The sequence below is a fragment of the Miniopterus natalensis genome, chromosome 17 (assembly GCF_054644295.1).
Source record: "Miniopterus natalensis isolate mMinNat1 chromosome 17, mMinNat1.hap1, whole genome shotgun sequence".
Classification (NCBI taxonomy): Eukaryota; Metazoa; Chordata; class Mammalia; order Chiroptera; family Miniopteridae; genus Miniopterus; species Miniopterus natalensis.
Genome location: NC_142097.1, coordinates 44,730,975 through 44,754,048, shown reverse-complemented (window position 1 = coordinate 44,754,048; position 23,074 = coordinate 44,730,975). Strand labels below are relative to the sequence as shown.

At 59.9% G+C, this 23,074-nt stretch overlaps 1 protein-coding gene across 1 annotated transcript in view; it reads right to left on the bottom strand.

The window, feature by feature from the left end:
- The window catches only part of RNF213 (ring finger protein 213), a 66,772-nt gene extending 49,234 nt beyond the window's left edge, over positions 1–17,538 (bottom strand). Inside the window, exons 1-16 of the mRNA XM_087825772.1 lie at positions 17,418–17,538; positions 14,535–14,893; positions 10,868–11,347; positions 10,538–10,675; positions 9,888–10,045; positions 9,723–9,846; positions 9,156–9,370; positions 8,616–8,818; positions 7,853–8,145; positions 6,749–7,005; positions 5,865–6,065; positions 4,401–4,623; positions 3,459–3,514; positions 2,013–2,166; positions 1,436–1,606; positions 681–770 (exon numbers count right to left, since the gene is read on the bottom strand). Coding sequence (XP_087681898.1) covers positions 681–770; positions 1,436–1,606; positions 2,013–2,166; positions 3,459–3,514; positions 4,401–4,623; positions 5,865–6,065; positions 6,749–7,005; positions 7,853–8,145; positions 8,616–8,818; positions 9,156–9,370; positions 9,723–9,846; positions 9,888–10,045; positions 10,538–10,675; positions 10,868–11,347; positions 14,535–14,893; positions 17,418–17,514 — 3,219 coding nt within the window. The 5' untranslated portion in view covers positions 17,515–17,538. The remainder of the gene's footprint in view (positions 1–680; positions 771–1,435; positions 1,607–2,012; positions 2,167–3,458; positions 3,515–4,400; positions 4,624–5,864; positions 6,066–6,748; positions 7,006–7,852; positions 8,146–8,615; positions 8,819–9,155; positions 9,371–9,722; positions 9,847–9,887; positions 10,046–10,537; positions 10,676–10,867; positions 11,348–14,534; positions 14,894–17,417) is intronic.
- Positions 17,539–23,074: the final 5,536 nt, after the last annotated feature.

The window sequence follows — 23,074 nt, the reverse complement described above, 5'->3', positions numbered from 1 at the left end:
CATGTCCTCACTGACCCCCAAACATCAGACCAACAAGAATACAACTCAGCCCGGCCAGTGTGGCTCAACTGGTTGGGCGTTGCCCTGTGCGCCAAGGAGCGACCAGTTCAATTCCTGGTCAGGGCACATGCCCAGGTTTCAGGCTGGATCCTCGGGGGGGCTTGCAGGAGGCATCGGATCGATGATGTTCCCCTCTCATCATCGATGTTTCTCTCTCTCTCCCTCTCCCCGAAATCAATAAAAACATATATTTTTTAAAAAGACTAAAATTCAGTCTCTTCTCCCACTTTGCAGATGAAGCACCTGCCCTGCAGGTTGCAAAACCAGTGAGTTTTGAAAGCGAACTTGATCTCTCCCCAGCTGTGTTTTCCTGCAAAGGTCCACTGAACTGTGACATGTAAAATCCACGTCACATCTAACGATCAACCTCGAGGTGCCCAGGGTCGCGGCCTGAGCTAAAATGAAGGCGCTTCCGTGTTCCCCCCGCTCGTTGCCGGGTTTCACCGGCTCCTGTTGCCCCCAGGACCTGCGGAGGCCCCGCGACCCCAGCGAAGGCTGCACCGGGACCGCAAACACGGTCATATTTGCCCCATCCCTGTGCACAGGAGGCCCGTCCGCCCACTCAGATGACCCTCTCTCCCCTGGCCGTCCCCAGTGACCTTGCCCCCGACCTCGGGTACCTGCTTGAGCCTTCCTTCCAAGTCCCCCAGCAAGGACGCCTTCCAGCCATGCTCCTCGGGGAAGTTTACCTCCACCAGCCGCTTCCAGACCTGCAGAAGCCACGGGTGAGTGTCGGCCCCGTGGCGAGGAGATGCCACAACGTAAGTCCACGATCAGGAACGACTACTGTGGCGAAGCAGAGAGCGCTGGCCTGCGAGGAGCCCGGGCATCGGACCCGGCTGCTGCCACCGAGCTGTCGGCGGGAGCCAGGGCACCCACCTTCGCCCCAGAAAACAAGGGGCCCCGAGTGGGCAGGTGCCCACTCCGGTGCTGCGCCTCCCTGCGGAGCACGCGACGCTATCTGACGCCTCTCATCCTGGAAACCCTCCCACCTCCCACAGTGTGAGGTTGATTTCTCTCTTTCTGAATTCAGATGCCACTCTGCCGGCTTCCCTCCTGAGCAGCTCCCGCCTCAGTCTTTTCCTCCAAGTCCGACGTCATAAACTTCATCCATAACCTCGGCACCGAGTCAGACCCCTGCAGGCCGCCGCCCCCGAGCGCCTTCCCGACAGGCCTGCCCAGCGCCGGCGCTCCCAGCGGGCAGCCCACCAGCGCCTGGCCCTCGGAACCCACCGGGGAGCAGCGGGGACCGGAGGCCGGGGCACAGGACGGGACAACCAGCTGAGGTCCCAGCGCTCGGGATGCAGGCCGGGCCCACGGCGTCGCATCCTGGGGCTGACACACGTCACAGGCTCTGTGCTGTCCCCCAGCTCACCTGGATCTCCTGTCTGTACGTGAAGGTGACAGAGGAGGCAGAGTAGCTCAGGAACATCTTCTTCTTGAAGATCCGGCTGAGCCACGCCCTCGTGGCGGCGAGGGTCTGCTGGACAAGGGTGCTCACCCAGCTCTTCACGCCGGTTTCACTTCCCTGCCCCTCGGCCGAGTCCTGTTACCAAAGGGCAGGGGGAGAGAGCGACAGGACCTTCCTGGTGTGGCCTCTGCGACTGTACTGAAGTGAAAGTTTACGGGAAAAGCCCAAGCCCTGCCCCAGCCACCTGCTCTGCTCTCTAACTGCCCGGCCCGCGGACATTCCGACTGTGGCTCCCTTCCTCCAATGGAGGGCCGCGGCGAGGGGCACACGGGTTCGCCACAGCATCCTCCACGCACAGGACCGACCGCCATCGGCCCAGCGCCAACAGGACCCAGCGTCGGTGCCGGAAGCAGCCCTCGAGCGTCATCCCGCAGCCCTCCGGGGAGCCGGGCTCCGGGCTCCGAGCTCCTCAGCGAATCGAGGGCACTTGAAATCCCATCACTGTCCCGGGCGTGACGCTACGTGTGCGTGTGCCACTCACCGCCAGGGGCCTCCGTGGGATCACGCTGCGCACAATCTGGGCGGACAAGGCGGGCACCTCGTGATACGCCGGGTCCTTCGTGAGTCTGCAGGTGGCTTCGTGCAGCTTCAGGCACACAGCCGGGTAGGACAGGATCAGGGGCTCCTTGAGAACCCTGCCCGGCAGGGAGCCAAGAGGGATCAGGGACCCCAGGGAAGTGGGAAAGCGGCCCCGTCTTCCAGGGCAAGCCCCTTCCCTTTAAAGTACCAGCAGGGGAGGCATTTACTGGGCCCCACACAGGTAACATCAGAAACGTTTCAATCCATCTCCAACTTGCAACCAAGAGAAAAGGCAACCAGAGTCCTTTGGGCTGCCTCCCTGGTCTACACTTGTTTTTTTTTTTTAATTTTTTAAAAATATGTTTGATTTTAGAGGGAGGAAGGGGGAGGAGAGAGAGAGAAACATCAACACCAGTGACCTCTTGGTTCAGGGGTTGACGCTCAGCCACTGAGTGACACCGGCCAGGCTGGTCCAAACTGTTTTCACAAAGTAAGTTAAACTGGTCCAAAGGTGCCACCTTACTTGGAAAAAAGCCAGGGATGTGCATTACTAAAGATTAAACTCTTAGGTAAATTTGAAAACAGTTCTGGAAGACACAGGGAGGGAGGAAGAAATGCCAGAAGACCCCGTGCCGCGTAATCTCCTCCAGGTGGGCACCAGGCTTCCCATCTACTGACTGGCATGTGGCCAGAGGCGACAGGGGCTGAGCCCGTCAGTGGGGCTTCGAAGGCAGCCACGGCAGGGAAAGGCCAGGCGACGAGGCCACTCACAGAGCTACCGTATTCTCTGTACCCACCCTCCCGGTGTCAGAGGTCACAGCAGCTGGCAGGAGTTAAGGATTTCGGATGAAACCGTGGAGACACTTGGACATTGACATGTGAAGGCTCAACACTGAAGGAACCCAGGGCCCAGGCACGGGTGGGCCCCATGATGACAGCCGTTGAGAAATAAGTGGAAAATGCATAGAAAAAAAAACACCAGGTGGAAATAACCCAACATGTCAGTTGTTTATAGCTATTATTTTCATTTAAAAACCGGGATGATTGCCCGGCTGGGCGTGGCCCAGCGGTTGAGCATCGACCTATGAGCCAGGAGGTCGCGGTTCGATTCCCGGGCAGGGCACAGGCCCGGCTGCGGGCTCCGTCCCCAGCACGGGGCCTGCAGGAGGCGGCCGATCAGTGACTCTCATCATTGATGTTTCTCTCTCTCCCTCTCCCTTCCTCTCTCTGAAATCAGTAAAAACATCTAAGAAAACCCAAAACAGGTTGATTACATTAATAACTGGAAGGAGTAACGTCAAGGTATACATGGGTTTATGACCCTCTGACTGTGGCAGCAGCCACGGGGGAGCGACCGGGCGAGGGACAACCGCGTGCCCGACAGACCTCCTCTTGCTGTTCTACTTACGTGTCCTGAAAGATGTCCAGCAGGTGCAGCAGCATTTTCAGAGTCTTGTCGATGTCCTGGGGGGCGAAGGAAAGACAGACAGGAGAGGCTTACTCATGGCTCAAGCGGACCTGAAAAATACCAGCTAAATAAAGCCCGGCAAGGAATTCTTTTCTTCCTACAAACGCCGTCTAAGGTGCTCAAGTACTAAACTTGATCTCCCAGAAATAAAATTCTGGATTAAAGTTATAGGCCCAGCCCGGCCGGGCGTGGCTCAGCGGTTGAGCGTCGACCTAGGATCCAGGCGATCGGGGTTCGATTCCCGGTCAGGGCACATGCCCGGGTTGCAGGCTGGGCAGCCGATCAATGACCCTCTCATCATTGATGTTTCTCTCTCTCCCTCTCCTTTCCTCTCTCTGAAATCAATAAAGATACATTTTTTTAAAATAAATAAATAAAAATAATAAAAAAATAAAGTTATAGGCCCAGCTGGTGTGGCTCTGAGGTTGAATGTCAACCGTGAGTCAAGAGGTCCCTGGTTCAATCCCCGTCAGGGCACGTGCTCGATCCCAGGAGGCAGCCGATCAATGACTCTCATATTGATGTTTCTATTTCTCCCTCTGAAATCAATAAAGACATATTTAAGAAAAAAAAAAAAAAATTTTTAAATGTTTTAAAATGTTAAAAAATTATGCCATTGTTTCCACCCCCAAAATGGGAGGGGAAGCTGGTAGCAGTGACGTGCGCCCGCGCTCGGGGTGACGTAGCGCCCTGCCTCGCGCAGACGTGAAGAAGGAAGGGCCGGAGTTTTAATGAAACGGAAGAAACAGGGCCCCTCCGGGTTCGGTTTCTATGCCCTTCGCCCCGTCGGGTTCTCCGGGAAGGGGCAGCGGGCCCTGCACGGTCACTCGCCGGGGCCCTGCGGCTGACCGGGAACTCGGGGGCCCGCCGCCCATGACAGACCTGCAGGTTCCCGGTGGAGACCTCCTCCAGCTCCTGCAGCCGGTACAGCGTCCCGACGAGACAGTCCAGGACGTGAGCCGGGTGGTAGCACAGGTGGTCCGAGGACGCCTCCAGGTAGGCAGCCAGGCTGCTCAGAGGCAGCAGGCTGAGCCAGGACCGGAACAGGCCTTCGTCCAGGCGCAGCAGGTGCTGATGCTCCGCCATGAGCTGGAGCAACTGCCTCCTGGGGGGGGAAGGGGGGGCCGGGCGAGCGCCGTGAGACACGTGACACGGACCAAGTGGCGTCAAAGCCCATCCAGGTTTTCAAAAAAGATTTAAACGCCACGTAGTGGGTCAAAGGAACATAAACAATAGCACATTAGGGGTTGACCAACGTGGATGAACTTGGAGAACATCACGCTGAGTGAAATAAGCAGGCAGGAGACAGGTACCGTGTGGTCCCAGTTGCCTGGAGTACACGGCGTGGTCAAAAGCCCGGGGACAGAAAGCAGGAGGGAGGTAACCAGGAGCTGGGGTCGGGGGAGGAGCGAGTGTTTCATGGGGACCCCTTGCCGTCTCCCCAGCCCCCTGGTAACCAAATTCTACTCAGTTTCTATGAGTTCGACTTGCTTAGATTCCATATATGAGTGAGATCACACAGTGTTCGTCTCTCTCTGGCTCATCTCGCCTGGCCTAATGCCCTTCTTCTTCATGGCTGAATAATACTCCACTTTATTTACACACCGCATCTTTCTGGCCCATCCATCCGTTAACAGACACTTAGGTTGTTTCCACATCGCGGCCGCTGCGAGGGACGCTGCCGCGAGCGGCGGGTGCAGAGATCCCTTCGAGACAGTGGCCGCGTTTCCTCGGGACACCCGGGTCACACGCGGGCCCATTTTACGTTTCACTTTTCGAGGGACCTCCATATCGTCTTCCAAAGTGAGTGCAGTAATTCACCAATTACCCTTTTTTGTTGTTGTTAACTCTCACCCGAGGATATTTTCTCCATTGATTTATTTTTATTTTTATTTTTTTAGTGAGAGAAACATCCATGTGCATCTCTCTCACACCGATGGGGACAGGGAACGAGTCTGCAAGCGAGGTGCGTGCCCTTGGCCAGAACCGAACCCCGGACCCTTCTGTCCGCGGGCCGACCCTCGAACCGCAGAGCTGCACCGGCCAGGGCCGGTATTAACCTATTTATAAGCACTTCACCCGTGTTTGTGTTTCTCTGGTTTCGATCTAAAGTTTGCACTTACACTGGAGTCACCATTTCCCCTGCAGACTGTTGTGCTTTCTCTCTTTTCAAAGAAAAAGCCGGTACTTCACACCCTGACGATTGTCACTGGGCCATTTTTGTATTTTTTTAAAATTTCACATTTTTTTAAAAAAGTCATTATACGGAAGGGACGCGTCACCTGTGTCCCTAGACGTGGGACTCCACTGCGACCATGGGGGGGGAGGCGCGGTTCCGGAACTTACCCATGAGTGTGTTTTGCCCGAAACCCCAAGAAGGGGATTCCCTGGAGGGCTGCCCAGGTCTCCTCAGGCTGCTGGACGCCGGGGTCCCTCCCTCGAGGGCTCTGCCCCTGGCAGTGGTGCAGCACAGGCAGGGTGCCCACCCAGAGGTCGACCCCATGGTCCATGCTCTCTCTGCACAGGCTCACCAGGTACTCGCGCCACCTGGAAAGGGAACAGAGGCCCTGCAGTGAGCGACGGAGTCAGCATCAGGCTGGCCCTTGGTCCCATGTCCTGCCAGGGAAGGGCCAGCTCCTCCCACAGGGCGGAGAGGAGCCCTCCGGGTGGCTGGGCAGAGGGACCAGACCGGGGAGGAACACAGTAGCACGGGAGACAGGGCACCCTGGGCACCCCCCAAAGCACAGGGCACGGAACAGGCCCCCTCCGGGGGCCCACAGCAAACTCCCGATGGCGTCATTTTCACACCGAGGTCTCTCTCTCCCCCCCTTCCACTCTCTCTGAAAAGCAACGGAAAAAATATCCTTGACTGTTAAAAAAAAAAAAAATTGGCAACAGCCAACACAACAATATCCATTCAGTGTAAATGCATCAAAATTATACCTGTTTTTTCGGTCAGACCAGCCAAAGCCTTTTTTTTTTGGTGTGTGCCGCAGAATTTTAGTAATTAGGAGATGAAAAAGGTAGAAAATCAATGGGCAAGAGGAATAAATGTTGAAAAGACAACAGTGAGTGGCAACATTATGGGTGGTTTTAATTTCTTGCATTTTTCCCCTGCCTTCTATGAGCAGTACTTATTTTTATAATTAGATGAAAACCATTGGAAATGGCTATAAAGTTATCTCTCCCCCCCCCCCCCCGTCACACAGACACGCACACAGACACACTACCTCTGAGGTGTCCCAAAGATGTGGCTTAGGTCATCGTGAAGGTCCCCTGGGGAGCTGGCAGCCGGGCACAGGAGGCTACAGAGCGAGGCCAGGTCTTGCTGAGACAAGATGAGCTTCAGTTCATTGGCCAAGTGCAGGGTGATTAGGCCCATCCTCACTTTACTCCGCACGGGGGCGTCTGCAGGCAGGGGGGCCTCACTGCTTTTCAGAAACGGTTCCATCTGCTTTTTCAAATAGTCCCACAGGTCTTCCTTCACCTGACCCAGGAGAAAAGAGAGACCGAACCGTGGGCCTGAGTCCATTGGTCAGAGCTGCCCATCACCGCCCTGAGGCCCACGTCACCTGGGCAAAGGTCCATGTCCCTGAGGGGCAGGGGCAGCTCTGTGAAGGGGTCACCCCACTGCACTGGTTCCCCACTAAACCCCAAGCACCCGATTTTCTGGGCCTAGCTGCCCTGGGCCTTTGGGAGCCACCACCAATGATGCCATCCAGAGACCCCAGGTGGTGGAGGGGCTTTCAGGTGGGGCCTGGATGCTTATGAGGGTTCACCGGTCATCTCAGAAGTGGCCCCAGATGTGTCTCAAAACTGCCCCGGCCACACTGCAGTGCAGGTGGAGAGGCAGTAAAGAGGGTTCCAGCCCTTCTTCCACTCTGCCTGGAGGTGGGAACAGAAGTGGGGGTGGGGCCAGGGATGAGGTGGGGCCAGGGGTGGGGGTGGGGCCAGGTGAGGGGTGTGGCCAGGGGTGGGGTGGGGCCAGGTGAGGGGTGTGGCCAGGGGTGGGGTGGGGCCAGGTGAGGGGTGGGGTCAGGGGTGGGGTGGGGCCAGGGGTGGGTGGGGCAGGTGAGGGGGTGGGGCCAGGGGTGGGGTGGGGCCAGGTGAGGGTGGGGCAGGTGAGAGGTGGGGCCAGTGGAGGGAGGAGGAAGAAAATAGGAAAAACAAAGAATTTCCAAGAGAATTTTTGGAGAAAATGGGCTGAAGGCTCACCTGCCCCCACCTGCAGCTGCCCACTGAGTGTAGGGGTCAACTGGCCACCAGGAGGTGGGGGGCCACTGGCCGTCCACAAGGTAGAGAAGGGAATGGCTGTAGCCCCCGAACCCCGATACCTCCTTCTCCTGGTAATTCAGGGAGCTCCAGGGCTGGGCCTGTGCTTCGTAGACCATGGGCGTGCTGACCACAGAATAAAACTGGCGGAACTGCGTGAAGAAGCTGTTCAGGTTGATGGCGCTCCAGGCCTCGAGGATGCTGAAGATGCCGTCCAGCATGACGGGGGTGGCGATCTGCCTCGCTCTCACGTTTTTCTTCCCCTGGTCCGTGAACCACTGCCGGATATTGTCGAAGATCTCCTGCACCTTCCCCTGGGGCCTCATGCAAATAATGTCATCATACTGATGCCACTCTAGGAGGGAGAGGGGGGGTCACAGCCCGCCCGACCTGGGCGCTCTGCCCTGCGGGGCTGCTCCCGACCTGCGGGAACGGGGTGAGCCCGGGGAACCGAGGAAGGGTGGACGGCCAGGGAGCTGTGCTCAGGGAAGGCCGGTGCCCACCGCAGGTCAGCAGCACAGGGCCTGGCCCTGGGCGGGGCACGGCTCGGGTTAGGAGAGGTGGGTGGGCACCGCCAGGGGGTAGGTGAGACTGAGGGCACCCGATTCCTCCGGCCCGGAAGTGCCTGGAACCTGTCCTTGGGAAACGCAAACCTTCATCACACACCGCACTTAGGCGGAACGGATGAAAACTCGCTTTGGAGCGCAGTTTATTGCACATGGAGCCGGGGACAGGGCCAGTGCCGCGCAGACAGGACCCACGGGGCTGCCCTCCTGAGACGCGCCCCAGCGCCGGTTCCTGACCCGCCACGGCCCCGGGACTCACCTCCGGAGCCCAGCAGGGACGACCTGACCAGCAGGCAGCGGTTGACGTGCTCCTTTTCTTTCTCCGGTTGCTTGAAGATAAACTCATACTGGATGGAGTTCTTGCCACGCGAGACCACGTACTTGTACGGGATGGGTTTGTCCAGGAGCTGCTTGGAAAGGACGGTGCTGCCTTCAACAAGGGACCCGTGCTCACCTAAGTCTCTGTGGACAAAGAGGACACCATCCGGTCATCGCAAAACCCTCCTGGAAGTTTCAGTTCTTCTCAAACAGAGCTCGGAGTGCAGACCAAGAGCCACCAGGCGGTGCTGGCTGAGGGGATGCTTCCGGAACGAGGCCGGGTTCCCAGACAGCGCGGGCAGATCCGGGGCCTTGGTGACACAGGACAAGTGCGTTAAGGGGAAGAGCTCTTTGAAAAAGTCATTTTCCAGAAGTCTGAGGGTGAAATCGACTTTGCCCAAAAGTATTCTTGCAACCGACGTCAGAGTCTGGACGGCGGGCAACTTCCCGAGGAGCTGCGCACAAACCCCAGGACACTCACCTGGTGCAGTGCAACTCGCACACTTTATGGTTCCACTTTGGCTTCCCAAGTTCTTCTCCCCCCCGGACAAATATGCTGTGGTGCTCGGGCTTGAAGTTGAAGTCCTTGGAGAGGATGGCGTGGAAGTACACCCTGACTCCTTCCCCGGGGCCCAGGGGGCTGCAGGAAAGCCACCAGGAGACGGCAGTTACACCTGGATCTTTCTGCCCACCCGCCTACGCGCGCAAAACACACACACAAACACGCACACACAAGCGTGCACACAACTCATGCACACACGAACAAGCGCGCACACACAAACACGCACATATACTCACACATGCACAGACGTGCACAAGTACACGCATGCACGGTCACACGCAAACACGTGCGTGTGTGCATACACGTGATCCTTGTTTCCTCACCATGCATTAACACACGCCCAGCAACAATCAAGTGCCTCGACACTCTGGCCACACCCCGCACTGTGAGTCTCTCCCGACTCCCTCTCTGCAGGGGTGGGGGGCGCAGGGCAGGGCACAGCCTGTGCCCTCTCCGAGGGCTGGGGCAGTGGTGGGAGGCGCTGACCAGCGCCCTGAGTTCCAGCCTCTCTCGGAGTTCTGCAAGGCCCTTGTTGCCTCTGGGGCCCCGCAGTTGGACCAGGCGTGACTCGAACAGGCAGCCCTCCCGGCCCACCTCCTGGGAACCCCCTCTGTGGGCGGAGCCTGCACCCGGGGCTGCCTTGCACCCTACCTCCCCGTGAGGTCGCCGGCCTCAGCTTTCAGGCTCTCCTGGTCCTTCTCGCTCTGCGCAGCAGCCAGGTGGGTCCTGTCACTCCCTTCAGGCTTCTTCGGGTCCTCTGGCTTGGCTTCTGCCTCAGGAACGGCGGTCTTGCCCTTGGTTTTGGCTTTCTGGGATAAATCACCAACCCCAACCTTTAACACCAGCCTCCAAGTTTGCCCCCAACCGTCCGGGGCACCCACCACGGCCTCCAAGGACCTCGCACCCAACCTCCTCCCCTCACCCCTTGCAGGGCACCACCTTCCTGCTGATCCCTGCCTCAGGGCCCTGCACGTGCCATTCCCTCTGCAAGGGACGCGGCCCTCATCTCCCTGTGGCCTGCTCTCCCCCATCCAGGTGTCCACTGCAGACCCCTCCTCGGAGAGGCCTTGCCTGGCCACAACCCCTGGGCACCGCCCCGGTGTCCTCCAGCCCTCACCCTCCTTCCCCATGGCCCGTCTCTCCCCCCTCTCGCGTGAGCTCAGAGGCAGGAGCGGGTCCGTTCACGCTCCACCCCACCACCTGTTCGGTGAGGAGCTGAATGAAAGATGAGCGGTGGCAGGGACGGGACCAAAAGGAGCGACCGTGGGACAGGCTGCAGGGACGCGGACACCCTCCCGCACAACGGGACACTCCACCTGGTGGGGTTCTTGGGGAGCGGGGGCGCTGGCGGCCTGCTGTTTCGGTTTCTGAGTCTTTTGATGGACGGCCTTCTCAGGCGCCTTCCCCGGCTTCGCTGGCTCGGCCACGACCTCAGTTGTCTGGAAGAAATAAAGCCGCCAAAACATCAGAGCCAAGGAGACAACACGGACAGGGAGACTGTGACTCCCTGGCGTCAGGGTCAGCGTGGTCTCCAGCCTGGTGATGGGGTCAGTGGCCCCGTGATGGGGTCAGCGGTTCGGGGTGGAGAGCAGGTCCCAGAGGACAACGTGATTCTAAGACAGGGAGGCGACCCTGGAACCCCACCACACGACCATGCCGCCCCCACAACTCACCCCAGAGGCGGGGTCCCCGGCCCGCTGCCCATCAGCCTGCGGTTCAGTCCTGGGCTCAGAGCGGCCCCCCGGCGACTGGGGCAGCGGGAGCTCCGGGGCAGCGCCTTCCTTCCCGGGAACACCGGCACCGGCAGAGGCGGAGGGGCTGGCGCCCCCCTGGCCCTGCACTCCTGGGAGGGCACCTCCGGGTGTCTGATCCTGGGCGGCCACGCTGGCTCTCGAGGCCGCCTCTGCTCCTCCCGCGGCCTGGCCTTGCGGGGACCCTCTGCAGCCATCGCTGGGAGGACCACCCTGCTGAGCTGCGCCTTGGGGCAGGGCTGCGTCCTGGACCCCAGGGTTTGCAAGCGAATCCAGACTACATGGGATGGAGGGGCAGGGCGACAGGGACTCCGGCCCTGTGGAATGGGAGGCGTTGCGTTTCCTTTTGTTCCTCTTGCTCTAGACAGAAAAAGAGACGCTAATTTTACCTCTTAGGTGCATTCGACTCTCATCCACGTTTCCCTCCAATTTCCTTTCAGTTGCTCAAGACGGTCAAGCTCAGCTACACTGACCACCTGACACCCAAGGGACCTGCCACCTCTTCATCTTGGAAAGAATGAAGTTGAGACACAAAAGGAAAGGGGTGGGTGGACAGAACTGAGGGACCAGCGGCTGGCGGTGCGGCCAAAGCACTGCGGACAACCCCCCCGGGAACCTCCTTCAGATGGGACAGCCCCATGAGGACGGTGTTGGGACGTTAGAGAGCACGGTTCCACCCCGCCCGTGCGCAGGCCCGCGGAGCCCCGTGCAGGAGACCCTGGCTCAGAGGCGGCAGCTCCCAGCTATGGAATCAGAAGTGCAATTGTGAGAAGCAGGTGTGGTGGGACCGTCCGAGGACCCACCCGGACAATGCTCTGCGAGTGACCTGTGGCCCCCGAAGGCTGGTGTGGACCCGGGCCTCGCGGGTCCGCACCTGCCTGGGTTGAGCGAGCTGGGGTGGGGGGACGGGAGGGCAGAGGGTGGGTCCACACATGGGGTGGGGGAGCCTTGTTCTGCCTGGGCTCCTGGTTTTCCTCCAGTGAGCCTGGGCAGACCTCCTGTGGACCTGCCGACGACAAGCACTACACACGCCACCCTGGGCAGCCCTGGAGGAAGATTCCAGGCCTCCCAGCTGCCACCTGTTTCATGTCACCCCCACATGCACACGCACAAGCACACACGCACACATCTAGACACACATGCACGCATGTTCACGCACATGCATGCCACACACACTGAGGCACATGTATACACACACGTGCACACATGCACACGTGTACGCACACCTGCACCCACGTATACACACTCGCACATACATGCACACTCATATGCATACGCACGCACATGCATGCACACACACAACACATGCATTTGCTCGTTTCCTCTCCCCTCCGGAATGGACGTCTGAGAGTCTGCTGTGTTTGCTGCTGTATCCAGGGTCCCGAGCCCCGGCCACCACAGGTGCCCGAGGCTTCCGTTTCATTAGGTAAACGCCCCTGCATCGAGCTCTGCGTCCCGGAGGCCCGCACGCCCCCCCCACTGGCGGCCATCGGGGCCGCACCCTCAGGTCCTGCCGTGGGTTGGGCCCCTCTGACGTGGGGTCTGTCTTCATGGTCTTGCCTGGCTTCTCTCTTTTTCTTGGTCTTATTTTACACGTTTCCTGTCAGCTGCTTCGAGACCTTCTAGAACAGGACTCGGATTGTGCACCAGTGATGTACGGTTCTCAACTACATTTAGGGGGGCTGGGGTGCACCCAGCACCTGCCACACATCTGACCGGCCCAGCACGCCCAGCATGCAGGGCTTGGGGCTGAAGCCTAAACTTTCCCTTGACAAGAGTCAAGTTTTAATGTGGTTTATATATGTAAGCTTTGTACACATACGGTCCTTGCCACACATACACATACGTGTGCCTTCCTAACTAACGTGGTCTTTAATTTGGCCCATTGCAAATATGGCCATTTCCCAAAAGGCAAAGTGAGGGCCACAGGAGTCAGGACTGTGCACGGTGAACGCAAACGCCCCTGTGACTGGGACACGCCCGGACAGCAGGGACAAGTGGGACGTGGGGGGAGCGGTTGGGGTGGTTGGGAGCAGAACCCAGTAGCTTAGCGATGTCCATGTTGCAGGTGAGTGGAGCAGAAGCGGTGCTCCGTTTACTAACCCTGCATCTATGTTACAAATGTCCTTCACGTGGACTTAACATTTCACTAAAACGTTTTTCTTAATGAAGGACTTTTTGTCTGGGGAGAGACACGAGGGAGCCTTTGGGGGCTGAGATGTTCCGTCTCTGGATTGGGGGGGTGTACACGGCTGCACACGGCTGCACACGGCTGCACACGCTGCACATGCAGCAGGCTCTGCCCCGGCTATTGTGCATTTTACTCAACCTAAACGCCGTGCGATGCCCACTCTGAGTGCACAGGGAACTAGAAAATAGTCTGCTAAGTCTCAGGGCTTTTTGTTCACAGGCACCTGTGATTTTACGACCAGCATCAGCTTCTTCCACCCAAAAAAGCAAACCCTCACTCAGAGGCCTCGGTCTGGCCCAGGGGGGCAGGCGGCCCAGTTCGCTCACTCAAGTGCCAGGTAGGGAGTACCCGGTGGCGAAGGGGCAGCTGGGGACCCCAAAGAGGCACCCACTGCCAGGGCTGAGAGCCTGTGAGAGCCCGTGAGAGCACAGGCTAGCGGGAGGGAAGGCGAGGAGTGCGGGTGCTGATCAGGAGGACCCCAGGGCCGAGAGGTGTCCCCTTCCCCCCCCCCCCCCCCCCCCCCGGCACCCAGCCCAAAACCTCCTGCCAGCACCTGGGCACAGGGCTGGGCCAGAGCGCTTTCCCTGCAGCCCTGTCCCCGGGGCAGGGGCCTGAGCTCCTGAGCGACCGCTGCTCTGCTGTAGAACTGAGAGGACGCGCACGAAGCGGGAGGCGCCCCTCTGCACCTGAGCGGTGGCTCCAAAGCAGCAACGGGGGCAGCGGTCCCCACCCGTTTCGTCTCACGGCACAGAAACTAATGACTAGGGGTCTGCGGCTCACCAAAAAATGTATATTCTGCCGATCTGACACAGGGGCCTCTCCCGATTCTCCCTGACCCTGCCTGGGTAACTGCCCTGCAAGCCCGGCCTGGGGCTCCGGCCTGGTCCCTTACCCAGGGGTCACTTGGGGTCTGACACTTGTCAGAAAACAACAGCTTCCTGAGGTCTTTCCCGAGTACCTGCCCTGTCCCTGGAGCTTAGAGGCACTTTGGGGTCAGCACTCTCAATGCAAAGAGGACCAGAGAGGGGCAGACACCCACGGGGCAGAAGCACAGCCATCCAGACCTGCCCAGCTGCAGCTACTGGGCCGTGGTGTGCCGGGTCTGGTGGGAGGAAATGGCAGGTGGAGACCCCAGAGGGACAGGAACCTGGAGACCAGGTGACAAAGCAGGGACAGGGAAAGGAGGGCAGCTCTGCCACTGCCCAGCATGCAGGGGTCAATGGCTGGGCTGCAGTGGGCAGTTCTGGGGCAGTGGTGTGGGGACACAGGGAACCACGGCCAGCAGCAGAGGGAACCATAGTAGGAAACAGCACCTGGGCAGAACCAGGAGCCCACCTGCCAGGGGCCTGCACTCACCTTTCTGCTGGTCCTGGAGGCCTGGGAGCCAGGCTTGTCCAGATCTTCCTGCTGGTCACTGGAGCCCAGGGATGGGATGGGGCCACCTTCCTCCATCAGCTCCTGTCCGCTCTCCATCTCCCCCTCGGGGACCGCCGTCACCTTGGGGCCACCTTCCTCCATCAGCTCCTGTCCGCTCTCCATCTCCCCCTCGGGGACCGCCGTCACCTTGGGGCCACCTTCCTCCATCAGCTCTTGTCCGCTCTCCATCTCCCCCTCGGGGACCGCCGTCACCTTGGGGCCACCTTCTTCCATCAGCTCCTGTCCGCTCTCCATCTCCCCCTCGGGGACCGCTGTCACCGTCGGGTTGCTTTCAGACTCTACAAAGGCCGTGAAGGGAAGAATCTGTCACCCTACCCTCTGGGTATTATTTTGAGCTGTTTCTAAGAAAGGGCAGTCACAGGAGGCTCTGAACACTGAGGAGGCACCTTGTGGGAGAGACATTTGTGTTTGTGGGGGAAACCTCCACTTGTCGGGGTCCCCCCCTCACAGCCGCAGGAGGACAGGGACCTCATCTCCAGGAGCTCTTATCCAAGTAAGGGCAGCCACTTCAATGGGCGTAGTGACCTTGCCCAGAGACTCCGGGTCGCCCTGACTCCCCACCCCAGGCACCTCCTCTTGTCTTCCCCCCAAGATGGTTTAAGGTGGTGGCTTTGGCCATTTGGGAACTTCACTCAGTTTTCCTGGGCCTCTCCCAGGTATACGGGAGGCACTCACGTTCCTAAATGTTTTTGTTCTGCTAATCTGATCTTACGTCAATTTACTTATTAAATCAGCCAAAGAGCCTGGAAGGATGGAAGGAAACATCTTCCACCCCGACAGCAGATGCCCGTGGGTCAGATGTCAGGGGAAAGCAGGTGACTGTCCCAAGAAGGCCTTGGAATCCTCCTGCTCCTGGACAGAGTAGCCAGCTTGGGCCCCAGTGCCCTCAACCCCCACCCTGGCCTCCTGCAGGGTTTCAAAAAAAACCCACACAATGTAGAAATGCAGAAAATAAAAAATATATATTGTCCATAACCTTCCAGTATTCAAAGTCCCACCTGGAAGTCCCACCTGAGTCCCCTGGGGCACTGGCTGGAGCAGAGGGGACTTGGGGTGAGGAAGGTCCCCTAACCCCCACCACTGTGGGACCAGCACGATATCGCCCCTGGAAAAGCCAGCCACTCTCCCCCTAGGCCCGGGGTGGCCTGGAACTTTCCACACGTTCCCTTCCCACTGCCCCAGACCCGGGGGCCTGGGCAGGTCTCACCCACCCTGCCTTCAGCAGCAGGATGCCCCCCGCCCCCAGGGTGGAAGGAGGAGCCCCCGCGCCCAGCATCTCGGTTTCACTTTCTGTTCCTCTAGAAGCACAGCCAGGGTGGGAGGAAGCCGAGAAGCCAGCAGGCTGGAAGCTCTGTGTGTCCCTGGGGTCAGAGCAGGCCCAGGGTGTCCCCGGAAGGAAGAGGCCAGGGGGCTGGGGGGAGGCGCTGCCGGAGAGGCGGTCAGGGGGCCCTGGAGGGGCACTCGGGGTGGCCAGGCGAGGGGGAGGGAGACACCTCCCTGGGCAGGCTCTGGCCAGCGGGGTCTCCTGGGAACTGATGTGGGGTGTGAGGAAGGGGGGGAGGGAGGTCGGTGCTGGGGGGCGGGCTGGAGCTGCTGGTTTGGGGGTACATAGGAGGCCACGGGTAGCTGTTTAGGCGACTGGTCCAGGACAAAAGGGTTGAGCTGGCACTGCCAGTGCCTGAGAGGTTGGCACGCAAAACCACAGACCAGGGAGAGGTCACCACAGAGCGGGAAAGGGACAGCCCGAGGGAGGTGGAAGCATCGCTGAGGCCCCTGGAGGCCAAGAGAATCAGGGCCGGCCAGTGAGCAGGTGAGACCCACATGGCTTATCAGGGCGGGTCACCCTCCCCGGATGACCCCCACCCGAGCCTGGGGTCCCACTCCCACGCAGCATCTTCCAACCCCCCCATCGATGAGCTCAGCCCACACTTCCCAACCCAAAGGGGAAGGGGAACCTCGAATTCTCTCCAGAAATGAAATAGAAATTCCTAAAACAGCGACAGGTGCCTCCAGCAAAGGACCGGAGAGAACTGTTCTAAGGAAAGTGCCTCTAGAAAGAGCCCCTCCTCGGGAGACCTGGCGCTGCGCCCGGGCTGGCACTGCCCTGGGCTTCTGCTCCCAGGGAGCGGCCACGGGGGCCACACGCTAACCTGGCCGCTCAGGGGGGCTGCGTGGCCGCCTCGCAAACTCAGAGGCCCGGAGTAACCACAAAGATGGTCTGAAATGAAGGCTTCTTAGCGGAAAGAATTTTACGGAGGGCAGTCGGGCCCCAGGCTGGTCCTTGTCGTTTGCATCCGGGATAACATTCCTTTGGCATCAGTGTAACTCGCCTTTCTCAGACCCCCCCCCCCCCGGGCACAACCAGGGCACCCGGGCAGAGACCGTACGCTTCTCACTGTCACTGAAACCACGTTAATCGCTGACCGTTAACCACCCGGCGCCCACCTAAGTGAAAGGAGTGCATCTGTCCTTTGACTTCTTACCCAGCCCCGAGGTTTCCCGCTTTGCCTGCTCCCGCCTCCCTCCTCTATCACCCCTGGACTTCGGGGAACCCCCTGGTGTCTCCTCTTTTGATTGTAACGCATAAAACAAGGTGCAGAACTGCCACTCTCGGGGCATTATCTGAACCCGCCGAGATTCTGCTCCCTGGCAGTTGTGGACGGTTTGGCTCAAATAAACACAAAGATTCTCCACAGGTTTGAACGTCTGGCAGGACTGCGCTGACCGCCCCCCCTCCCGTGCTCGCTCGCGCCACACCCACCCACACCCACACCCCCGTGCCCATGGGCACCCGGGCCTTACCCGGAGCGGGGCCCGCGGGGGGCAGCCTGTGTCCGCACTCGCTGCAGAACTTGGGCGCTCGCGTTTCGGAAACGTGCCGGCAGGACGGACACTCCATTCCGCCGGCGGTGCCCCGGCAGATCTGAAGCGAGTGTCGGGGGAAGGGACCGCCTTTATTCCCAGCCACCTGTCACGTGACCACAGTCCTGCTTCAGTTTCATTTTCCGGAAAGTGAAATAACAGCCCCTAGCCTGAGCCCCTCCCCTGCAGCTCACAAATCCCTTCACAGGTCTCAGTGTTTCTTACATTAACCTCGCCAATGACCTTCCCCACGGACCACCGATGACCTTCCCCACGGACCACCGATGACCTTCCCCACGGACCACCGATGACCTCCCCCACGGACCAGGAAACTCACAGCAGGGCCAGCAACCTCAGTGAAGTGTCCGGTGTCCCACCTGCACCTCAGGGTGGGCTGGGGGCCTCAGGTGGGAATACGCTGCTCTATCGGCTTCCAGACTTTCCTTTCCCTTTATTTCCAGCCGTTGGGCTCAGCCCCAACTCAAAGCCCATTCCCCCAACCACCACCCAAGGAACCTAGGGGCTGGAGTGGGTCCTGCCCGGCTGGATGGGGTCCCGGATGGGTCGGGGCTGGAGGGGCCCAGGCCCCTCCCCGCTCGGAACTCCTTCAGCCTGCGCTCCCCCATGGCTCTCACGCCCCCCACCAAACAGGCGCTGGCCTGGGCGGGAGCCGCTGGGAAGAACCCCGCGCCCGGGGCGGTGGGGTGATGTGGGCAGAGATAACATTCTTGTAAAAGTGTATGAAACAGGTTCCACTGTTGCCGTGAGTGAAAGGGCCGGCTTCCTGGGGGAGGCGCGACCCCAGGTCTGGCCGCCCCAGTCCACTGCCAGCCAGGCAGAGGCCCCTTCTCAGGGGCCAACCTCATACTTCCCGCCTGGGGTCCCCGCGCCCGCGGCTGGGCCTTGGGGAGTGTCGCCGGGGCCTCAGAATGCGAGCTGCACGCCTGCGCGGGGGGCGGGTTCCTGGCAGTGAAAACGAAACCGGCGGCTCAGGAAGAAGTGACCTCAGGGGAGGGAACAGTGGGCAGAGGCGCACCAGGACGCAGAAGCCACTGCCCGCTTGCCCCTGCCGGGCGCAGTGACCCCGAGACCTCGACCTGTGGGGCACCCTCGCATCCATGTGACCCGCACCCAGCACGCAGGGGGCCCTGCACCCCTGGCTCACCCGCCGGGCAGGCGAGCACCCACGGGACCCGCATCCCGCCTGCATCCCGCCTGCACCCCGCCAGCCCGCTCTCACCCTTGGCACCCCTGCGCCCATGTCGGTTTCATTTCCTGAGCCCAGTCCTGCCCTCCTCCCACCTCGGCCGGCTCCCCCTGGTCCGCACAGGTGTGACGGGAATGTCCCGCCTGTGGGGCCCTCCTGTGACCCGGAGCCCGGGGCGGCGTCTCCTGCCAGGGCAGGCGGGCGGCACCAACTCCGCGGGGGCCGCATCCGCGTCTCCCCCAGCCGCTCCCGCCCAGCTGGCCGGATCCAGGAGCCCTTGGCATGGGAGGTAGGGATGCGCCCAGGTCCCTGCACCGTGCCCAGCCCCTTGTACGACCTTACAGAGACGGCAGCCAGCTGGAGGACGGCCCTGCGGCCACCAGGAGGGTCACTAAGCTGAGCTTCAGGCCACTCTGGTGCAGAGTGGAGGTCACCAGCCCCGGCGTACGGATAAAGCAAGCACAGCCATGGCGGGGGGTCACTGATAACCAAGAGCCCACCTGGGCGGGGTCTGCACCCCGCCCTGCTCTGTGAGCTCAAATTCCTGCGCCCTGGGGCTGCTGGGGAATTAATAATAATAATAGTAGCCCTGAACCGTTTGGCTCAACCATTAGAGCTCCAGCCTGCGGACTGAAGGGTCCCAGGTTCGATTCCGGCCCAGGGCATGTGCCTCTGTTGCAGGTTCCATCCCTGGCCCGGTCGGGGCACGTGTGGGAGGCAACCAATGGATGTGTCTCTCTCACATCGATGTTTCTCTCTCTCTCTCCTTTCCACTCTGAGAAGCAATGACAAAAAATCAGGTGAGAAATAAAATAATGCTAATACAGCAAACACTGGTGCTCCAGGCCCTGAGCAAAGGGTCTGATGTAACTTATTTACACCTCACGACCCTCTCCCCTGCCAACCAGCAGAGCCCAAGGGCACTGGTGGGAGCCTGGCTCTGCCCACTGCTGCTACCAGTGCCGATTAAAATAATTATTCTGAAAGACAAAGCCGGTTCCCGCCTCACCCACCTCCCTCCAGCCCTGGGCTCCTGGTCCACACTGCGCAGTCACACTGTCCTTCCCTTGGGCTGCGAACAGCAGGCTCAGTCCTTCTGGGGGCTCCCCTCCCACATCCCCCACTTGCTGGGCGGACTTCTGCCGGCCCTTCGATCCCAGCACCTGGGGGTGAGCCCAGGCGTGTGCACGGGACCTGAGCAGGGTGGCCGAGCGTCCTCTTGTATTTACCCGCAGCCTGCGCAGGTGCCGGATCCCATGTACAACCAGCTGCGCCCACTGTCTAGTTCATCGGGGACCTGGGCAGGACCCAGGCCTCGTCCACTGCTGCTGTGGCCTTGTGGTGACTTACTGGGGGCCCAGGGAGAAAATTTGCCTGAAAGAAGGGGGCGCCCAGTGGGGCAGACTGGCCCTGGCCACAGAGCTTTCACTGGAGGGCAGTGGGCTGAACTGGGCTGGACCTTCTGGGGCCCAGCAGGACAGGCTCTGTGGGAACCCAGTGCTCAGACACAGTCCCCCAGTGGGACCCCTCTGCAGGCACAGAAGGTAAAGCCCAGCCCTGCCCGCCCTGCCGCTGCCACCTGATGGGGGGGGGGACATGCCAGCAGAGCTCATCTGCGTCCAGCGGAGTGCGGGGCAAGACCCAGACCCCTTCCGGGCTGGGGAGCCTCCCGCGTGTGCCTGAGGGGCAGTGGCAGGTTGTGGACATGCCCACGTAGCTGCAGAACCAGATCACACTGCTCTCACCCTGCCTCTAACAAGACCCGGAACCAAAGTTTACCCCACTTACTGGTGACACGTGTGAACCCTTAACTGCTCTCCCCTTGGAATCAAGGGATGGTACAGGACAGGAACCTTCCAGGGCAGAGGGTCCACTGTCCAGGAAGATATGGTGCTGAAACCCCATAAAATCCGGCCAGAACCCTAGATGGGGAGACAGATTTGAGCCCTGCCTCCTGTCTCCGGCCACCAACCCGCAACGAAAGCTCTTCTCCCCAAAGCTGGTGTCACCATCGGTCCCTGTGCTTGGTAGGTTCCCATGCTTGGTAACACCCATGTGCGCGTCCGAGCTCTGGGCCGTCCCCAAAGTCACAGGAGCGGTTGAGGGGCCAGCAAAGGGGGCAGGGGACCCACCGCAGCCTGGTGGGGTCCAGACCCACCGCCTGGACCAGCCACGTCGCCTGAGGACACAGCTACCCGCCTGTGCAGCGTCTTTGTAAAACCCGACGCAGCCTTTAGGAATCAGAATTCTTTCCAAAACCTTTTTAAAAATTCTAGTCGACACCATCACATGCTTCACCTGTGCGGCACAGTGGCTGGACATTTTATACGACCCACGAGGCGATCCGCCTGATTTAGAATTAAAAAAAAATTTTTTGATTTCAGAGAGAGGAAGGAGAGGGAGAGAGAAACAGAAACATCAACGACGAGAGTCATTGGTCAGCTGCGTCCTGCACGCTCCCAACTGGGGACCGAGCCCACAACCCGGGCAGGTGCCCGGACCCGGAATCGAACCGTGTGACCTCCCGGTTCCTAGCTGAACACTCAACCACTGAGCCACACCGGCCGGGCATGTGGTGTTTTAAATCTAAAAAAAAAGTGTGACATAAGTAACATATAAATGATCGGATGTAATTAGAAAATAGCAAAACACAAGGACTATGGCAGGCGTGGTTGGCTCTGTGGGGAGGAGCCGGGACAGACAGAGCCGGCCCGGCAGAGGAGGGGTCGTGGGATGAGGAGGAGACCTGAGGAAGGCTCCAGGTGGTGCCACCTCCAGCTCTGTCCCTAAAAAGACGGTGGTGTGGACTCTGCGGGCTTGAGCCTGGACACCACCTCGTCTTGGCCCGGTGCCCGAAAAGGGCCGCTCCTCCCGCAGGATCTTCCGGGAAAGTCCGCCAGTCACTACCCTGGGCTCAGCGGCAGGACGTCAGCACAGGAGCCCTGGATGTAGCCACCAGCCCCCCGCTGAACCCCGCCTGGTCCTACGGATGTTGGCTCATCTGAAATGTCCTCGATCGTGTCACTGCAACTGTCAGTATTTGCAGAATGGATTTTTGGGCCCCGGCTGGCCGCTCCCCTGCGTATCTGGAAAACCCTGGGGTCGCTCTGGCTGGTTCAGCTCAGTGGTTAGAGCATTGGCCCATGGACTGAAGGGTCCCAGGTTCAATTCCGGCCAAGGACAGGTACCTGGGTTGCAGGCTTGATTCTGGCCCTGGTAGGGGAGGCAACCAATCGATGTCTCTCTTTCACATCGATGTTTCCCTCTCTCTCCCTCCCACTCTCTGAAAAAGCAATGGAAAAATATCCTCGAGGGTTAAAAAAAAAAAAGAAAATCCTGGGGTCACCTTTAGGGACATGGTCCTGCCATAGTGCGGGGCCAGCAGAGAGGCACTTCGCAGGGCAGGGAAGTGTGGTGGGAAGCCGAGAACAAGGGGCCCTGGCCAGAGCCCGGCATCCGGCCGGCTCAAAGCAGGGCTTGTGTGGCCAGGCGGGCAGCACAGAAAGCCTCATTTATTCGGAGCCACGTCAGTGAAACCCACACAGAACAACAGGGGCCTGTAGTTGCAGCTTTGATGGCATCTGCTCACCAGCCTCCCGAGTTCCATCGCCGGTCTCCGAGGGGCCGGAGTCGGACTCTGCAGCGAGGTCACTCACCGTGGGCTCTGAGTGCGGCTCGGGCAGGGCAGGCTTGGCTGCGGGAGGCCGATTTCTCGGCCTGGATGTTCTCGACTGCGGGTCCTGATCGGTTGGTCCCACGGGGTGAAAACTGTTCCAGACAATCCCAGGTGAGAACAGTGGGGGTGGGATGGGGGCAGCCACCTGGGGCTGCAGGCCCGTGAAGAAGAACAGCCCTGACGGGAAACAACCGTCCTGCTTATTTAGGGAGACGGGACGGGCGGGTCGGGCGGGGAGGGACGTCGCTGAGCAACCCCCGTGGCTCCCAGCACAGTGCTCTCCCTGCTCAGAAGGACACCAGAAGTTGGGTTTAGGACCCACCCTGATCCAGTGTGACGCCATCTGAACTTCAATTACATCGGCCCCAGGTGCATCGGGCACTCAGTTCCCCGACAGCGAGGTGACAACAGCGGACAAGAGAGAGTGAGAGCCGGTCCGTCCCTAGCAGCAGGGACTGCTTATTCAGTGCCAACTACACACCAGGCCACTCCCGGCTCGTTAACTTCCCCCTCTAATCTGTGCCACGTGAAGGGACCACGGACGCTGTGGCGCCTTGGCGGTGTGCGCAGTGAGTTTTCTCAAAGAAAGCCCAGGAGCACGGCTGTCCCGGTGTGACTCGCACAAGGGTGTCCCTCCAAGGATCGGGTTGAGTTTAAAACCTGCCCTTACAGGCTGACCCGGCAACAGTCCACGCGCAGGGGCCCACTAAGTAA